We start from the raw sequence: 19,063 nt of genomic DNA, 5'->3' as shown, positions 1-19,063 counted from the left end.
TCCCGCCATGATTAAACCAAGCGATCGTCATATTGTCTATGGTTATTTTTTTTTCTAAAATTATTCGCATTTTTGTTTTCGTAAAGAAATTAACCAAGAATTTTATAGCGTTAGTTCAGATATAACAATATCAAGTCAAGCAAATCCAGAAACTATGATGGAAAATACGCAATTGCTAACAATATTGCTTTTAGTCGATTGCAAATGTGTGTGACAGTCCTTGGTTTATATGGACATCCCTAGTGTTTATTGATTTTTTAAATGTAAACAAAGTTGACATTGACAAGTCTATTTTTAGATGTTCTGAGTAAGGATTGAGAGTAAATTTAATTATTGATTTTACTATCAAATGTGTTGTTAAATTGTGAGAAAATGAAACATATTTTGAACACCCTTATAAATGCATCAGAGAAGGCAGCATGTGTAGCTCGTTCGTGTTGTGCAGGATCAACAAACGAAGTTTTATTGGTCGCAGAAAAATTCGAAGGCGATGCCAACGCCCGCTTTGAAAGAGATTTCAAAACTATTTCCGATGTTTTGGCCCAAGAAGCTGCTAAAACAGAAATAGCGGGTCATTTTCCGGAGCTTGCAGAGCATGTAAGAGGCGAAGAGTGTTCCGAGATTGGAGGTGTAAGAATCGAATTATGTGATAGTGTTGAAGGCACTACAGATCTTTTACAGTATTTAGTAGCACCTGCAGTCGCGAAACGAATGGCAGAAGCGGCCCATCGCGACACAGAACATGTATTTTGTGATAATTTGCCAAAAGATCTTCCAGAAGTTAACACTTCCGATTTAGGCATTTGGATTGATCCTATAGGTAATTTCACATGATCAAAGCAATACACAGTAATACATTTTTTAATGAGACAAGTTTATATAAAAATGGATAATATTTGTGTTCCTAGATGCTACAGCTGAGTTCATAGCTGGTGTCCAGGGTAAAGCTGATGCAGATCATGGTCTTCCTTGCGTGACAGTCCTCATTGGTGCCTATGTGAGGTCCACCGGAGAGCCTGTTATTGGTGTCATCAATCAACCCTTTTATAATAAGTAAATGTTACATGATGCTCCAAATTTTTTGTCTGTATTTTTCTAACACAGTTTAAAAAAGGTGATCATTCAATTTTTCTCCCTTTTAGTGGCAAAGGGCGAGTGGTATGGGGCATTAATTACAAAGATACTCATGAATGGGGAGGCAGTGATGTAAAGGAAAACAATGAAAATAATATTATTCTCATGAGCTCAGCTGAGAAGCCTGAAATAGCTGATACATTCAGAGAAGCTGGATGGGAAGTCAAGTCTCTCCCTGGGGCTGGTCATAAGCTGCTAAAAGTTGTTCTAGGTAAGTACAAAAATAACAATAACAATTTGGTAGCAACACATAACAACTATTATTAAATATAACAATTATTATTAGTAGATAACTTTTAAAATGAATTGCCAATGCATTGACACCCAGAATGAGAATTCATCTCTAGCTTATTTTTCTATTCAAAGCTGGGCTTAGGTCACCCATATCTCACACCTCTATATCAGCAATCTTCTTCTGCAATATTACATTATTCCATATGCAATCTGCACCATATCATATTTAATCTCTATAATAACATAATAAACAACACTATTAACTTTTCCAGGAGAAGCTGCAGCATACATCATGTCACAGGGAACAACTTTCCGCTGGGACACCTGTGCCCCCCACTCCATCCTCCGAGCTAGGGGTGGTGATCTCATTACCTTCTCTACTCACGGCCCAATCACTTACAATGATGAGATGGATATGGAATCTCAAAACTATAGCAACAAAGAAGGCATCATAGCATACAGCGATGCCTCCATATCTGCTACTATTAAGAAAATTCTCAATAATTAAAGAATCCAAATAACCCTGTGATCCCTTATAATCAAGTAGATTAGATTTTTAAAAACAATATATCGAATATTTTGCATATTGATCGAGGAATGTAGATTTATAGATCCTGTCAGACGAGAAATGCATAGCATTTGAAAGTATTTATCAATCATTTCCCAGTGTAAGTTTTTACAATGTTCCTTTGTAATATGTAAGGATAAGATTTTTACGAATTATTGTTGTGTAGGTAATGTGATGTGAAATAATGCTTGTTATAAATGTTTTTCAAGTATATTGTGTGGCGTCAAAGTTCATTAATGAAATATATATTATCTAGTCAGTATTGTTCGATTGAATTAATTTTAAATAATGATGATCTCTATGTTGCATGTTACTGTAAACTGTGATGTATTGTTTCAAATAAAATTTTACCATTTTTATTCACATAATTAGTATTTTATTATGCTCTGTCTTACACTTACATCAAGAACTTAATTGCTAGAATCTGAATCTGAAGAAGAGCTCTTACTTTTCTTCTTTTTCTTTTTTTTACTTTTCTTTTCCTTTTTCTTTTTGACCTTGCCAGACTTAACAGAGTTCTTGGATTCTTTTTCCTGGAAGTAAATTTTACTTGTTGGAACTTTTCTATCTCTTAGGGCCTTACCCAATATTTTATCAATCTGTTGTTTTGCTTAGATGAGATAGGAACTTTAAGAACGTAACTTGTCTGGGGCGCTAATGTCAAAATTCTGTCTGTAGCAAACTCACAGAAAGATGGAATATTGGGAACGGGCGTCAAACAAAAGCCATGAAGTAAATGAATTTGTTACATACTGGTTTCACTACTGTTTCTGTTTTTGTCACAAGCTGTGGTGCACAGCCTTCCATTCTGATGGCTGCTGTCACTTCATCAACCTTTGACATGTCTGCATTGGGAGCTCTGTATTGTTCACAGTGGTCCACTCTTATTGTGCGGTTTAGGATCTGGGAAAAATATGCTGTTATTAAATAAGTACTAAAAAAGTATTTTAAAGTAAAGGTTAAACTAATTTAATGTAATAGCTAATCATACTGGATACACCTTTCAAAATATAATTACCAAAGTAAATTAGCACCTATAATTCTGAAGTCTACAACTATGTAAATGTAAATTACATATCATAAAAAATGTACATACTTTTATTCCATTTAAATTATCCACAGCTAATATTGTTGACCTCTGATCTTCATAGCAAATGAATGAAAATCCTCTAGATTTGCCAGTTGCTTTGTCTCTGACCAAGTTTATGTTCACTATTTCACCATATCTGGAAATATATACAAGCTTTATTAGGTAAACTGATTAATATTGCATTTGCATTCCATACCTAAATTAAAACATCAGCAAAAAGTGTAAACTTGTACAACAAATAAGGAACCCTGCTCTTTACATGCCAGGTATATAACGATTTATCTGTATACAATTTTAAACTCCAATTATAACATGTTTTATGTTAAAACTTACTGTGAGAAAACACAGATGATGTCGCCTTCCGTGAGATCATACGGCAAGCCCCCAACAAACACCCAAGCACTGTCCTTATACTGATCATGCCAAGAGGACTTAGATTTACCAGACAGCTCGCGTTCACTTAACTTAAGAACATTCTTCACATTGCTGAAATCAATATATCAGTATAAATAAACTTCCAAATTATTTGCCGCCATCCATGTTACTATATCGTGAAAACTGCACTTACGTCATAGGATTCATTTTGTCGTTTGTGTAATGTAATCTAACTCATAATAACCGAAGGATTGCTTAGTTGAATTATCAATTAAATATAATATAATAAAATTTACAGAAGAATCTATTCTATTCTATTCTATTTTTATTTATGGCAATCCGTGTCGATGTCTATGTCGACGATTCTGCCAATGACAAGTGAAATGAGAAGCAAGTCGTGCTTGTGATTAAAAAAACAAAAAAGAAACAAAAAACAAAAGGAATTTAAGATGCTGTTGTAGCCGATCTTGTGTAACTTTAACTTGTTAGTAGGACGACACTGAAACAAACAGAAATACATTTACATACATAAAAATAACAACAAAATGTTAGTCACATATAACATATAAAATATACCACAACCTAACTGTAGTCTAAAATAGGCCACAGTTTATAGTTTAATGTTGTTTCGATGAATAGACATTAACAGCAACTGGAGCAGTTCTGGACAGGAGTGTGATAAGAGGGAACGGAAATTAATAGGGAGAGGAATTTTGAGTTTTTGGAGACGACCATATAAATCGAAAGAGGAGTTATTAGGGCAGTTAAAAAATATATGGTCCAGGGTACCCTCATCTAATCCGCACTCGCAGAGGGACGAATCCTGCACCCGAATTTTGCGCAAAAAGACCGGAGTGCAACAATGACCTATCCGTATTCTGCACAGGACTGAAATAACCTGTTTGGGGTATTTTTAAAACGGAGAACCACGGTTTTGGTTTTACAACCGGTTGGATAGCGTAATAGGAGCTGCCTTTCTTTTTGCTGGAGATATTCCACCATTCCTGCCACGAGGTGTCAAGACTCAATTTAGGGAGGTTTAGTAGGTCATGCCCTTGAAGGGAGAAGTGTGCAAGGTCGGCTGACTCAGATGTGCATGCGTCTTTGGCCAAGGCGTCGGCACATTCATTTCCCTTTATACCGCAGTGACTGGGAATCCAAACTAGGTGGACTACTTTTTCTTGCCTATCGCAGGAGTAAAGGGAATTTTTAATTTCCAGGACAATAGGACAATGGAGTTTAGTTCGAAAGGAATTCTGGGATAGGGCTTGGAGACAACTAAGGGAATCAGTAAAGATAACTCCAAAGTTGATCTCATGGGACTCTATAAAGCGACAAGCTTCCAATAATGCCACGCACTCGCCTGTAAATATAGAAGACTCCTTTGGACATCTAAATTTAAGAATGATTTTCGAGTTCTGATAATAAACCGCGGCCCCAGTATAACCACTATTAAATTTGGAAGCATCCGTGAAGAACCTTTGAAACCCAGTCCATCGTTCACCCAAAACCGCATTAAAGGCCGAATTTGCCGATGGGGAGTTTTTAGATATGCCAATGTTATAAAATATTTTAGGAGTAAAGCAAAGTACTTCATATGAGTAATTAAATAAGGGAAGTCTGGGATGTGATGTAATAGGGGATTCTAAATTTTGGAAAAATCGGAATGCTTTTAGGAAAAGGGGGAGTTCTTTATGTTCCCAATATTTTGAACTGTGACATAGGGTGTCGAGCTCTCTGAGTTTTGGGATGAGAGGGTGGGATGACTTGGGAATAACCCTGGATAGGAATCGGGAAGCGAGATACTGCCGTCTTAGGGCTAGGGGGGGTTCAGCGCATTCGACCTGTAAGGCGTTAATAGGCGACGACTTCATGCAACCTGAGATGATTCGAAGGCATTGAGACTGGATCCTATCTAAACCGGCCAAGGCACCTTTGTTACCTGGAATCACCAGGTGTGACCCATAGTCCAGGATACTGCGGACTAAAGCATTATAGACTAATTTCATGGTGAAGGGATGGGCCCCCCACCAGACACCTGCGAGAGCTTTTAGAATGGAAATTGCTCTTTCGCATCTCTTAATTAAATAATTTATGTGATGAATGCCGGATAATTTGGAGTCTAAGTAAACGCCTAAAAATTTAGCTTTTTTCGCTATGGGGATGCCTTGTCCTTGGATGTTAACGGAAACCTGAGGGATCAGCAGCTTTCGGGAGAAAATCACTACCGAGCTTTTTGGGGCAGATAATTGGAGGCCATGGTCCAAAAGCCATGTGTGCAGAGAGTCCAGGGAGAGACAGAGAGATGAGGCAGCGTCCGCAATTGACGGATTGATTACATACAACACTAGATCGTCGGCGTATTGTAGAAGTTGACAGTCAGAATTGAGGCAGGAGCCGATGTCTGCTGTGTACAGGTTGTACAGTAGAGGGCTTAAAACTGAACCTTGAGGAAGGCCCTTCCACGTCTGTCTCACCTCAAATACCTCTCCCTGCACTCTGAGCATCAAAAAGCGAGACATGAGGAGTGCGCATATACATTGTACCATCTTACCCGGAATCCTCAGCTGTAGCAATTTTTGCCTGAGAACTGGAAGAAGGACGCTGTCGTATGCGGAAGATATGTCAAGGAATGTGGCTACAGCGGATTCATTTTTGGAAAAGGCTGTACGGATATCGGTAACCAGAATTGCCACACTGTCCATGGTACTCAGCCCCTTTCTGAAGCCAAACTGATTACTCGGCAGTAAATCCCTCGACTCTACCAACCACTCAAGTCTGTTTTTAATTAAATGTTCAAGTAACTTGGCCAAAACTGAGGACAACGCAATTGGTCTAAGGCCGTTCGGATCATCAGCAGTCTTGCCGGGCTTCAAAAGAGGAATGACTATCTGAATTTTCCACTGGTCAGGAACCCAACCAAATTGGTAACAATAATTTATAATTCCTAAAAAATATTGTTTAGCATCAGAACCGAAGTGAACTGCAAATGAATACGGTATGCCGTCCATGCCAGGGGCGGTATCCCTAACATGACGTAATACCGCATCAAGTTCCTCCAATGAAAAAGGTTCATCCAGGGGGTCATTCAAAATATTAACAGGCGGGAGCAGAAGTTCTGAGGAAGAAGGAACATAGGCTGGAGCAATTTTGTCGAAAAAGGATTCAGCAGTTTCTCGCGTGATGGGGGAAGAGATAGATGGGGAGCAGCCTCGCCTAAAACGATGAATGCTCTTCCATACTGCTGATATGGGAGTGGAAGGGGACAGAGAAGTGCAGAACTTGACCCAACCTCGACGTTTCTTCTTGTGAAGAAGCCGCCGAGACTGAGCCAACACTCGTCTGTACCGTATAAGATTGTCGCTATTCATCGCATCATTGTACTGTTTTTCGGCCTCTTTCCTTTCTTTAACAGCCGATGTGCATTCTTGATCCCACCATGGGGGTGATGGGATCTTGTTTCTGGCACAGTTGCGCAACGGAAAGATAGAGTCTGCGCTTGAAATTATGGCCGAGATAAAGCCATCGTAGCAGTTCTTAGCATGGCAGTGACCATTAAAATCTTGGAAACTTGAAGTTAAATTTGGAAGCATACTAATTTTCTCCTCCAGTAAAGATGCAAACCTCGACCAATCGGGTTTGGACAAGTTGTACTTCAATAGTGGAGGAGAAGTTTTCTCTAAATAAGTTTTATTAAGAAAAGTTATAACAATGGGGTAATGGTCGCTACCATGCGTAAGGGTAGTACATTGCCAATGAATTGATGCCGCCAACTCTACGGAACAGAATGTGAGATCTACGCAACTCTTTTGCTGTCCGGGAAGGGATCTACGAGTAGGACTACCATCATTTAGGATGCAAAGGTCTAGGTCATCTAAGATTTCTACCAAACCTTCCCCAAAGGAATCACAGCGATTGGAACCCCATCTAAAATGGTGACAGTTAAAATCACCCATGACAAGCACGGGTCCTACAATGTTGTTCAGAATATCTCTAATAGTAGCTAAGAACCTGTGCTGTGGGTGGGAGATATAGACAGATAAAACTGTGATACCTTCTACTCTACCTGCGACTATATTCATATCACCATCCAGAGCAGAAAGTGCCAAGGTCGACAGTGGAACACGATTATTAACGAGGAGAGCCGACCCTCCATAGCCATCAGATCTGTCACATCTGAGAACATTAAAATGTGGTATATTAAAACTGAGACTCGGGGTGAGCCAAGTCTCAGCAATTGAGCAAGCCAAAGGCTTGAATTTGTTAAGAAGGAATATGAGGTCGTGTTTCTTATGCCACACGCTCCTCACATTCCATTGCAGGAATATTTGACGGGACGCCATTTTTAATTTTTGAAAGGAGATTTACTAGTTGATAGGCAACGTTGGACGGTATTTCAGCATTATTAGTGGATACAATAGTAGTTAAGAGTTTAATAAGAATTTCTATAATTGATGAAGCATTATTGCCGGTGAATGGATTATTTAGAGCGCAGCCGTCAGGCTGTGAAGGTGCAGGGGAGTTAATAATTTGCTGATGAGCAGCTTTATCATAAGAGGGAGATAGAGGGGCATGGGTCTTCGGCTTGAGGAAAACGGTTTTGCGGTATGACTGAGTGGAGGTGGGAACTGCTTTTGTAGCATTCGCATAGTTGCGAAGCGAGTGGGACAGTTTTGCTGGCCTCAGCATAAGAGAGGGACTTCTCAGCCATAACAGTCTTAATGGCCTTCTGTCTGCCCAGCTCCGGGCATGATTTGCTATTTGCAAAATGATTCCCGAGCAAAGCACACAGAATGCCTCCGCCTCAGAAATGCTGCAACCATCACCAGGGTGATCATGGCCGCATTTACTGCAGCGGGTTTAGACCGGCACACTAGTTCCACATGACCAAACCTGCAGCACTTACGGCACTGGATGGTGGGATAAACGTATTGTTGGACTGGGAGGGAAGTGTAGCAGCAAAACACCCTTGGCGGTAACACCTGACCGTCAAAGGTAAGGACACATGTTTCTGTGGATTTAAATTCGGTCACTCCATCAATTATCACTTTCCTATTTATACGACGAACTTTGAGAATTTCACCGCAACCTGAGGGGACTTGTAGGTATCTTTGGGCTTCCTCTTCAGTTAAATCAGTAGGAACACCGGTAACAACACCCATGCGGGTTATATTAAACGTAGGGATGGAGGCCACAAAGCTGTTCTTGGGAAGAATGTTATTAATAAGGAATGCATTTGCATCCTGAGGGGATTTAAATTCCACAGAAACACGGTTCCTGCCAACTTTTTTAACTCCATCACGGACAATGTTAACAATGTTCTGTTTTTGGAGAAATATTCCAAAGGTAACCGGATGCAGAGAAGTACCGGCATTAGGCTGGGGTTCCAAACGAGACACGTGGACAATGAACGGTGCCTTATCTGTAGCAGAGTACCTGCTGCGGCCAACTAAATTCCTTTGTTGTTTCGGTGGTGGGGTTGACACGACAATGTTTGCATCATCTCCGGAGCGTTTCCTGGCATTCGAGGCAGATAAGTTCTGGGAGTCCGCGATGCTGCAAGCAACATCGGCGAATTGGGATAATGGGTAGTTAGGGGAAAGAGGAGCGTATGCAGAGATGTCGGGAGGATCGGGATCGGGAGGTTTATTGCGATCCATCGCTAATTAAAACTAGTTATTTACCGAAACAACAGTACAACACTGGTAACGAACACAAGGACAACACACAAACACAACAATAAGTCACAAAAGGTCACTAAAACACTTGAAAAAACTGAAAATTCTAGGCACACGTGCTAACCAATAACAACCTGCGGCCTACAGAAGAATCTAAAACAACAAGGAGTACTTTCAAGTCAGAATGGATAGATGTGTCAAAAATGTCAATGTCAAACGTTAGTGTTGTGCATAGAAAAACAAAATATAGACAAAAATCGACTAACTAGACATCAAAATAAATGTTGGTCTGAACAGCCTTAGGAGGGCCGCCTAAAAATCAGCTCCTTTGCGTTTGCATGCCCCGTTTGCGACTAGTCAAAGAAATAAGGAAGCTCCCGATTAGTCCATGTCAATGATTAGTCCCGATTACTTTGAAATCCAATAGCACTGTTATAGGTGGTACAGACCACCACGTGCTCTAGACCTAACATTGATTTATTAAATTCACCGTCTAGGAAGCGCCTTACGTGTCTTTAGTATTATATGTTGCTGGAACCGACACTAAACAATCTACATAGTCTATTCTGGGTGCACATAGTAATCTGTGTGCCTTTTGAAAGTTCTGTCTGTCACATCATTTTTGACGTTAACTTTAACTTATGAAAATATCAAAGAAAACAAATCAATTCATTAAATCTTTTCCCCAAAATAAATAAAAACACTTCTTGTTTGCAAGACAATATATAATCTTTTTACAATGACGACGCCCCCTGACGCTGGAGATTCTTATGACCAGGTTTGTATGAAAACCACTTGGGTGTGTGTGCATTTGTGGTTACGCCAGTGTTAATATGAAAACGTCCTACTTTTATTACAGTTTGATGAAGAGGAAACTGAGCAGCAGCTTGGGGCAACAGCTTCAGGTCGCAAAAGGCTGTTCAGCAAAGAATTAAGATGTATGATGTATGGCTTTGGGGATGACCAAAATCCCTACACAGAAAGTGTGGATTTCTTAGAAGATTTAGTTATCGAATTTATTACTGAAACTACTCATAGGTAAGGTCAATAACCGGAAAAGAGTACGGTAACTCTTTCTTTTGCTAAACTTGTTTAGGTAAGTTATATTTTTTAAACTTACAGAGCAATGGAGGTTGGTCGAACAGGCAGAGTTCAGGTAGAAGACATTATATTCTTAGTTCGTAAAGATCAGCGCAAGTACGCGCGTGTCAAAGACTTGTTGACAATGAATGAAGAACTCAAGAAAGCAAGAAAAGCTTTTGATGAAGTTAAATATGTTGGTGAGTAAATCAACAATAAGTAGGTTAACTAAATCTTAATGTATTTATTTATAAAGAAACTGAAGTCATATTTTATATTTTTTAAGTGTAAATGAATTACTTTTTTACTTTAATAATGTCAATTGAACAAAGCGTACTAAAATAAATAATGAATTGCTAAGAATGTTTCACATAAATTGTATGTCATAATTGTGTTTTTTACTTTTTTATAAACTTATAGAAGATCAACAATAACATGATGATCGAACAAGGCTGCCATGCTACTAAGACTGATGCAAGTAACAATATTTGATTATGACACATTGCTTCTGTGTTCCCACATACTAATATAATCATATGATCCCCTGTACTCTAACCTTATATGTTACATCCTGCTTTGAATGTAAACCTATTTGCACTGTCCTTAGAACTGGTGTATTTAGAAATATGAAACAAGAAATTGGCCTGCCCTTGTAGCTCAACGTGAATCCTAATCAAAATTATATAAACCTGTATGACACATAGAAACTAAAATTCTTCCAAATAAAGAATATGGTTAAGGTTATGGAACCTGCATCATGGAAGGCATAGATACCAATTACTCAGTCCTGCACCTCCTTAAATTGTTTAGAGTAGCCAAATGCAATGTAATTTTTATTCAAAATATATAACCTCCACAGTAGACAAAATTATTTAGTGGATATCCTTTTTCTATTTATTATGCATGAGTGCTTCCAAAAGCTAAAGTATACTAGGGCAAGGTATGTAAATGTAGTATTTAGCTTTTCATTTGAAGACCTGAAAGGTATCAAGCAAACAATCAAAAGTTGACTAGAATATTCTTATAGCAATTAAATATTATAATGCAAGGTAAAGAGAATACCTAACCAATCACTATATTGGACAAGCCATCACATTGGGCTGGTTTATGCATTTGTGCTCACATGGGTCAAACTAATGTCTGAAATGAACCAAGACATCATTTATGCACACACTTGCATTGTACCACCTAGGAACTAATGTTTGTGATATAATAAATCTGCTGGGATGTTATGTGAAATAATAATTTGTGGGTTGGTCTATTTGTTGATGGTCCAAAAGAAAATTTGGGTTATTTTAAGTTGTCTGGGCTACTGGGTATTAATAATATGGGCTATTATTGTTTAGTACTTAAAAATTGATAAAATAATTTACATTTCAGAATAAATCAGAAGGAAAGGCTGGAAGGATGTTACCTAATTTTCGAATATGTTGTACAGCCATTTCCACCAAGAATTAAATTAAGCATTATTTGTATTGTATTGTAAAAACACTAATCCTTGCATACTTTATGTGAAATACATTCCTTCTAGAACTTCAATATAATCATTGTAGTTCCAAAACAATAAAATATTGATGTAAAATCTTTGTTGAATATTATTTTCCTCACCTCCACTGTTGTTTTGGATATTAGGATATTTTTAACAAAAAAATACACAATCGATTTATTTTATAGACTTTATTTGTGCAATACAGTAGAATGACAGTATAATAGCTTGCTAACACAGTACTAAAATACGACAGATGTCCATTACGAACGTATAATATCAAACATTAAAAATAATTTAACATGATTTTATCATAACTGATCAACTAAAATAATAACACAAAGCACTACAAAATACTAGTAAATTATATTTATACATATATAAATATACAAAAATGACAGCAGGATTGACATATCCTGGCTATATGGCCCCAATTATAATTATGTGTATATAAGGATGCTTGAAAAAATATAAATACTGGGAGAAGTGATCAAATTGGAACATGAAAACATTTCACAAACATCAACGAGGATAAAACTATGCGACTTCACAATTTATATATAGGTCAATGATCCTTAAGAATTACGTGTAAATAAAATATCTCAACAAAATGTTCACATTTTAGGCGACTAGACCAGGTTGTCAAAAAACAGCCAAACGTCTAAACTTTGGTTTTAAAATATGTATTACATATTTTGATATAACATCGTCCAATAACAAAGTTAATCTTATAATTATAAATAGGCCATTAATGGCAGTGAGTTAGTATTCAATAAATAAATAATAATAAATTACTTGTTGAAATATTAAATACGTACTTAATAATTTTATATCTAAGGTACACTCTAAGCTCATGCAAAGTGAACAATTTAATATTGGCATCTTTCTAATTTCGTCAGTGATTTGGAATGGACTGGGAATACTTCGTGGCTTTCAAATATTAAACTAAATAATACAAGCAAATTATTATAATAATCTGAAAACTGGTAACTGTTTTGAAACATTATTGCGATTAACATACAAAAATTATGTAATATCAACGTAAATGAAGGAAGACAATATATTTGAGCCCTTGAGTAAAAACTATTGATTTGGCAATACAACACAACACAACATAAAAAGCAATAAACTTATATTTAATTTCCAGTACACTAAGAAAGCTAAACATTCGATATAGTAGTACCATTGAATTAAAAATCTGATACAGTCTCAAGCATTTAGTCACAGTCTAAGAATATTCTGTAGTTGTCCTTAGGACATCACCAAGTGAAAAGATTTTCCTACAAACCGTGTGTTTACCCACACAAATAACGTTTCTCATAAAGGCTACTATGTGTACTTTAGCACTATTAAAAACTACCCTATGTAAATATCTTTAGATAAGACAATTATATTTATTATTTTTACTACTTTTATAACAGCCAACGCTAAGGCAAGTAAACCTGTATATATGATATAAAAACCAGATTAATAGTCTGTATAAATAACTACCATAGGTAAAACATTATTTTCTGACTAATAAGGATTTTAAATTTCTAATTTTTTAGGTAATGATTATGTAAATGTAATTATCAATTTCAATCTAAACATGAAAAATTGTAGGGTAGGTAATGATTAATTTTCTATTCTTGCAAAACTTTAAAACGTGCCAAGGTCTATTTTTAAATACTACCCAGGTAGTTCAAATTAGGTAAAATATGTTTTTTTGGAATGGTTTACATCTATAATGTATTGGTACAGTTAAGTTTTTTTTCATTAATATTTCGTCTACCTATATACTTAGGTACTAAAATCGTAACAATTGTACAACACGAGTAGCTACATAATAGTGTAAAAATGTAAAGTCATTAATAAAAACAAAACATTTAGCTGTGTATATACGAGTGTCGAATATTTAAATTATGTGACACAGATCAGTTAACGAATGGAGTGTTCCAAACTATGCATCTGCTAAAAACCTAAATATCCCTTTCTGCCTATGCATCAAAAGAGAATTCGCTGTGGCATTTTCAATACTTAATGAAGAGTCAGAATTGAAAATCTATCAATTTATTATGTTATACCAGTTGAATTTTCCGTAACATTTACCAATATACTTCTTCAATTGGTGCTCCATTCGTTCTATACTCTGCGGTTCCGCGAGCCGATCAAGTGATAGAATAAATTCCATATTTATAAACAGTCGGGACGATGCAGTTCGGCCGAAACGTCGGTAAGTATTCTACCTTTATACATAGTAAGTTTAAGTCCCGATTGTTTATAAATATGTGTAGGTACAAATTGCGAAAGTTTAAAAACCTTTAGAACAAATTTCGTAAGTAAAATGCAATATAAATATTTATTGTGACGTGTGCGTAGTGTAGTTTAGTCAGTAGGAGGCGGCATGGCGGCGACGATAGCTTTCATGACAGCTGCGGCAGCGAGGGCGGCGTGCGGCTGCCATTCCTTGCCTCGAGTGCCGTCGCGGTAGTCCGATATGCCTGCGGAAATTATTTTTATTAATGATGTTATTTATCTGCTAAGATAGTTTAGCAGTTGAGAGCATAGGAAATTTCAGCCAATGGTTTATTACTATAATTATGATTGATGCCCTTATTAAGGACATAGCAATTAATTAATTTGTTAACATATTTATTTACTAGGCAGTCGGTCACTCTTTTGCTAATTTGAGAAGTTAACACAGAAAGAAGAGAGTAAGCGGACTAATCATAGAACAAAGGCGAATTGGCATTCCGTTGTCACTCCTTGACGCTTGGTTTTCGGGGCGTAGGTATGTAGCTGGGCCAATTACAAAGTGCTGGCGGGTCGCCAGTGGCCTAGGTTGAGTATGGCTTGTCATCATCTCCCGAGCCTTGTCCCAAAATGTTTCCAGTTTAACAGGCTGCAGCTGAGTAGTAGCGTGTTACAATAAGCGACTGCCTATCTGACGTCCTTAAAAAAGTTACTCGGGCAACGCCTTGGTAAAACCGGTTGCTCTAAGGAGGAATGAATCTCACCTCTAATAGACACGAAGCAATCCTTCCTATTGCCGATGACACTGTCGAGCACAGCGTCGAGCTCGCAGTCATACGCGAGTGCCCGCGCGTGCGCGGCGAAGGCGGCGCGCGCCTCGCCCGACCCGCTCACCGCGCGACCACCGGCTACTGGGGATAGGTGCACGCGGAGACTGCCTTTTCTGTCACTGGAATGTAAATACATAATTAATAAACAGTGATGTTCTTTTCCTTGTTTTTTTTTTCTTTTCTTTCCATGTTTAAAGCAAATAAAAGATTTTATTATTATTATTTATTATTTCATTATTTATGAAAAAAAGTAGGAGATCTTCTTCATCTATCATCACTAGGACTAGGACTAGGACATCTTTTTACCTCATTACCAATTTATTTGCCACTATGTATTGACTCGTACCAAGAAAGACTTAAGGGTTTCGTATATGGGGTTCAAAAATTGTCCTTTGTAACAGTTATTTACATTATTTACGCTATGACACAGTTATACTTTAGCTTATTTACATCAAAAGTTACTGTGGATCGAGGTATGCCTGATCTATAGTAGATGTTATCCAACTGCAACCGGGCCAATAGAACCCAGCGTTATATGATATTGACTCAAAGACTCAATCAATGATGTAAGAATAGAGGTAGTATTGAGACCAGAGCCTAAAGAGATCTAGCTATTTGTACATGTGATCTTTTAAAAGATGGATAATCCGGTAATGCATCAGTCAGGCACACGATATTAAAGTTCCATCCAACAAAAGTTAAAAATAATCAAGATATAAACAAAATAAAAATACATTTTATAAATAGGCAGCAATTCGTCTACACTGAACATATCTACCATCCATTATTACACTTCAAGTGAACTTTAAGCTGTTTCCATTTACTAGAGGATGTTATTAAATAAACACTTTAATCTATTTCAAAAGTACGTGTGAACAGGGCAAAGTGCGTCATTGACACGGATAAATCTGGCTAAAACTGTCCAATCTTAGCTTGTGGCAAGTCCCAATCAAACATTACCGATACAATTTTCCTTTAAAATTAATTATAGTAAACGAATATTATTTATTTCATAATAATCAGTAAACAACAACGTATTTGTAAACAATTTCAGCTTTTGGAATAACCTGTTTTGCATGAATGGGTATTTACAGACTTATTCTAGTAAGTTGATAAAGGTAATTGCAGGAATTATGTTACAGTAATATCTTAGTGACATAAGTGAACATAAAACATTATTATGTGCGTGTGACCTAGGATGCACCAGGATAATTCACATGAAAAGGTTTGACCTCATTTTACCAATGTCTAGTAATATTAATATAATTAATTGCGAATGATCATACGAGACTAATTGAATCGAAAATAATTTTAATCTTGACCCTAATGTCAACTGTGCAGAGGCCGTATCTTTAGTGACATCATACCAGTAGGTATAAATGAATGACTTTCTTAATATTTTCGATAAAGTTAGATTCAACATTTACGATCTCATGGGACGTTTGTCTTATGTCTTAAGCTATTGAGGTATACCTACGTCATTCAAGAAACACCAAGAATCTTATAAACTGTGCAATAGATGTGGCTGAAAAAGTTCCTAGACAATCAATCATTTGAAAATAAAAAAACATATATTGCATTTAATATTTAAAAAAGTATGTAATGGGTATGAAAATAGTAAGACATACACTTGGTCTCCTTGTGGTGCGGGATGCGACACTTCGATAAAGGCGCCTTCGCCGATGTCGACACAGAGGCGGTCGGTCGCGCCTTCCGGGGGCTCCCACCGGCCAGGCACTCCTCGTAGTCGCTCCAAACCTGGAAGTAAGAAGTGGGAAATCATCAGATGAACCCTTCCACTAGCGGTGTATGCAGCGGGAGGCATTGTTAGGGCACACACAGAGTAGGAAGAAAGCGCGGGCACGTGTTTCAAAAAGTATGCAGCGAGAGCACTGTAAGCAATTGGCGTCCATATACATTTTGAATTACACGCGCTCGCAGCCGCCTCAATTCTGTTTGGGTCCTCAGAGTTTTACAGACTAAAACCCATCCATGTTCCTACTGCCCTTTGAGTTCCCGGGCTGCGGTAACTTTTAGAATGATTGATGGAAAAAAACAGTCGAATTGAGAACCTCCGCTTTTTGGGAAGTCGGTTAAAAAGACGAACAAGGACCCTGTTACTACAAAAAAAAAAAGAGTAACGTTTTCAATACGGCAGAAGCTATTGTGAATTTTATTTTACAACTCCAGCACTAAAAGTACTGAATGGCTATGGAACAAATATTCTCCTCTAACTGTAACTTATTTAAGTTATGCAAGAAACTTGTTGGTGCCCTGCAAAAAACTAATAACTAATTGTAAGTAGTTTGCAAAACCACGTGCTCTCGGTTATTGAACCGAGTTGATTTCCTTACTGTCGCACTAAACACCGGTTATACTGACTCACATTTCTTCCGAATCCATAGTCTGTCTGTCATATTGAACTGCGGTATGACAGTCAAGTTCGGTAAACGGCTGTCCCCGATACCATTTTGACTAATATAATAAATGACTAAATAAGCAATTCTACCTGTGAGTATGTCAGCACAAGTACCTACAGGTAACTCAATCGATTTACTGAAATTAGGAGATAATATATTTTATTCGAGTGTGTGATCCATGTGGGTGAAAACGCGGGAAAAAGGTAACACGTGTTAACCATAACCTCTAAATTCAACCATTATTATTCCTAACACACGCCGAACAACGTAATAATCGGAAACGAAGCACACCTGGTTCGTTGCCATGATAAAATTATGCAAAGAATTTATCAAACAAAACAAACGCTATTATCTTTCATAGCTTTGTTCATAACTCATAAAGTTATTTCCGTAACGCATATGTTGCAATCTGTGTTTATAACATTAACATACATTTTTGAAGGTAAAACATCCCGCCTTTTTTCATGAGTCATAAAGAAATATGATTACAGATGCAGACTAAATAGTTTTGTGTAGGAGCAACACCACTATTATCTGTAGGGTAAAACGAAATTGATTCTTATAGAAGCTCTACATTGTGATGTAGATCATCCCACAATCATACACGCTAGGTAAAATGTGCATTTTCCACAAGCAAATAGTCAGCTTTCCATGAGTCAAAAGTAACTCCTAATTCAGCCATTCATTACTTAGGTAATTATATATTTTCTAACTTTTCATACCTTCGCTAACATAGTTGTCCCAAAGAGGTTTGGCGTTAGTTAGCCGCAGGGCGATATCTTGAAGAAGGAAGTCTGCAGGCTTATAAGGTTTCACCTCATAGTCCCAACCTCCTTTCGCATTTCGTTCTGCCTTCTCGCAGAATATGTACACGTATCTGTGAAAAAAAAATCTTATTACTTTATGGTAAGGTACTATTGTTTTAAATTAGGTATAACCTATATAACACAATTTAGTGACTCAATGACGCAATGACGAATGTTAGGCAATGTATTAAACGATTCAATTACTGACAAAAAATGTCTCCATATAAGGATTTCGATTTACGAATTGTAACCGCAAACAATTTCCCACGCATAACAGTCATGTTTACTTTTTTAACCTAATTACCTATATTACCTACATTTGTATGACTACTACATTTAGTTATTTCTTAGGTATATTGAATTTGCTCCCGATTGGAGTCAGGCAATGTCATTGTCATTTAGAGCGTTGCCTACTCGATCTTCCATAGCTAGATAGTTATTGGAGCGCCCACGCTCATCTCTTATAAAGAATTCAAATAGATCTTATTTTATAGCATCTTGCCTTTTGTATCCTTTTCTGAGAATGGTCTTAGAATGTAATTAGTCCAAATATAGCCCTTCCGCCAAAGAAAGACTACAATTACATAATTAAACATGATATTTAAACCAGGTATGCCCCAACAAAAAAACGAATCTTTGGAGCCTCAGTTGTTGAGATTACCGGTAACCAAGAAAATTTTATAGCTAAGGTAGCTTACTATTTCTTGGCGAATAACTACAATTAGGGATTAAAAGGTGGTGAAATTAATACGATCACGGAATTTCCAGTTTTCATCCAGCTGACCTCATTTATATGAATTACCTAAATTTACGAGATGTTCGTCGGTTTTTAAAACAATGATAGGAAAATAATAAGCATGACAAACACGCGAACATTAGTTGTCACTTGTTTGGAGACCACAAAATTTCGGTTGCACAACGTCACGCTTACATATTAGCTCAGACTCATAAAATATCCACTAAACCAAGAAATGCGTACTGACCGTTATTTAAAGCTATATTACTCCCTTGAGGGTTGCTGGCACAATTAGATGGAGAACTCAGTTAAAACGAATGCTAATGCCACTAGCCTATTGGATGAGACACAAGATCTGAAGTACCTAGGTAAAAGGATGAAAACCATTCCTTCT

At 37.2% G+C, this 19,063-nt stretch overlaps 5 protein-coding genes across 7 annotated transcripts in view; 2 read left to right on the top strand and 3 right to left on the bottom strand.

Annotated features, from left to right (window-relative positions):
• The first annotated feature begins 271 nt into the window (after positions 1 to 271).
• LOC110374210 (inositol polyphosphate 1-phosphatase) lies at positions 272 to 2,304 on the top strand. Its single transcript, XM_049838976.2, has 4 exons — positions 272 to 820; positions 909 to 1,053; positions 1,143 to 1,345; positions 1,641 to 2,304. The coding sequence occupies exons 1-4, from the start codon at positions 373 to 375 to the stop codon at positions 1,874 to 1,876; spliced, it is 1,032 nt and encodes a 343-aa protein (XP_049694933.2). The 5' UTR covers positions 272 to 372; the 3' UTR covers positions 1,877 to 2,304.
• LOC110374546 (RNA-binding motif protein, X-linked 2) lies at positions 2,290 to 9,294 on the bottom strand. Its single transcript, XM_064037235.1, has 6 exons — positions 9,236 to 9,294; positions 3,595 to 3,708; positions 3,360 to 3,512; positions 3,033 to 3,162; positions 2,690 to 2,839; positions 2,290 to 2,469 (listed from the first exon to the last, which is right to left on the bottom strand). Exons 2-6 carry the CDS (start codon positions 3,606 to 3,608, stop codon positions 2,347 to 2,349), a joined length of 570 nt encoding a protein of 189 aa, XP_063893305.1. The 5' UTR covers positions 3,609 to 3,708; positions 9,236 to 9,294; the 3' UTR covers positions 2,290 to 2,346.
• Positions 4,193 to 9,229, bottom strand: LOC126055428 (probable RNA-directed DNA polymerase from transposon BS). Its single transcript, XM_064037255.1, has 2 exons — positions 9,086 to 9,229; positions 4,193 to 7,577 (listed from the first exon to the last, which is right to left on the bottom strand). Exon 2 carries the CDS (start codon positions 7,481 to 7,483, stop codon positions 4,193 to 4,195), a length of 3,291 nt encoding a protein of 1,096 aa, XP_063893325.1. The 5' UTR covers positions 7,484 to 7,577; positions 9,086 to 9,229.
• A 381-nt stretch (positions 9,295 to 9,675) lies between the features above and the next one.
• On the top strand, positions 9,676 to 10,633 carry LOC110374833 (transcription initiation factor TFIID subunit 13). The gene is made up of 4 exons (XM_049838978.2): positions 9,676 to 9,857; positions 9,939 to 10,117; positions 10,202 to 10,359; positions 10,580 to 10,633. The coding sequence occupies exons 1-4, from the start codon at positions 9,819 to 9,821 to the stop codon at positions 10,591 to 10,593; spliced, it is 390 nt and encodes a 129-aa protein (XP_049694935.1). The 5' UTR covers positions 9,676 to 9,818; the 3' UTR covers positions 10,594 to 10,633.
• Positions 10,634 to 11,825: 1,192 nt separating this feature from the next.
• LOC110373512 (uncharacterized) overlaps positions 11,826 to 19,063 on the bottom strand; it is a 30,348-nt gene continuing 23,110 nt past the window's right edge. For all 3 annotated transcript variants that reach the window (XM_021330809.3, XM_064037234.1, XM_021330817.3), the window contains 4 exons: positions 17,850 to 18,004; positions 16,336 to 16,465; positions 14,642 to 14,826; positions 11,826 to 14,125 (listed from right to left, as the gene is read on the bottom strand). In XM_021330809.3, coding sequence (XP_021186484.3) covers positions 14,010 to 14,125; positions 14,642 to 14,826; positions 16,336 to 16,465; positions 17,850 to 18,004 — 586 coding nt within the window. In that variant the 3' untranslated portion in view covers positions 11,826 to 14,009. The remainder of the gene's footprint in view (positions 14,126 to 14,641; positions 14,827 to 16,335; positions 16,466 to 17,849; positions 18,005 to 19,063) is intronic.

Source organism: Helicoverpa armigera, chromosome 12 (genome assembly GCF_030705265.1).
Source record: "Helicoverpa armigera isolate CAAS_96S chromosome 12, ASM3070526v1, whole genome shotgun sequence".
Taxonomy (NCBI): Eukaryota; Metazoa; Arthropoda; class Insecta; order Lepidoptera; family Noctuidae; genus Helicoverpa; species Helicoverpa armigera.
The sequence above is the reverse complement of the archived record's forward strand: the minus strand, read 5'-3'. Positions and strand labels throughout refer to the sequence as shown.

What these genes read in the sequence shown, in the direction of transcription:
- LOC110374210 (XM_049838976.2), top strand. Translation starts at nt 373, where the DNA reads ATGAAACATATTTTGAACACCCTTATAAATGCATCAGAGAAGGCAGCA. An exon ending in CATTTGGATTGATCCTATAG is followed by an intron (nt 821 to 908) that starts GTAATTTCACAT and finishes TTGTGTTCCTAG; the next exon opens with ATGCTACAGCTGAGTTCATA. An exon ending in GCTGCTAAAAGTTGTTCTAG is followed by an intron (nt 1,346 to 1,640) that starts GTAAGTACAAAA and finishes TAACTTTTCCAG; the next exon opens with GAGAAGCTGCAGCATACATC.
- LOC110374546 (XM_064037235.1), bottom strand. An exon ending in ATCATCTGTGTTTTCTCACA is followed by an intron (nt 3,163 to 3,359) that starts GTAAGTTTTAAC and finishes ATATATTTCCAG; the next exon opens with ATATGGTGAAATAGTGAACA. An exon ending in ATAATTTAAATGGAATAAAA is followed by an intron (nt 2,840 to 3,032) that starts GTATGTACATTT and finishes TATTTTTCCCAG; the next exon opens with ATCCTAAACCGCACAATAAG.
- LOC126055428 (XM_064037255.1), bottom strand. Translation starts at nt 7,483, where the DNA reads ATGAATATAGTCGCAGGTAGAGTAGAAGGTATCACAGTTTTATCTGTC.
- LOC110374833 (XM_049838978.2), top strand. Translation starts at nt 9,819, where the DNA reads ATGACGACGCCCCCTGACGCTGGAGATTCTTATGACCAG. An exon ending in CTGGAGATTCTTATGACCAG is followed by an intron (nt 9,858 to 9,938) that starts GTTTGTATGAAA and finishes CTTTTATTACAG; the next exon opens with TTTGATGAAGAGGAAACTGA. An exon ending in ATTACTGAAACTACTCATAG is followed by an intron (nt 10,118 to 10,201) that starts GTAAGGTCAATA and finishes TTAAACTTACAG; the next exon opens with AGCAATGGAGGTTGGTCGAA.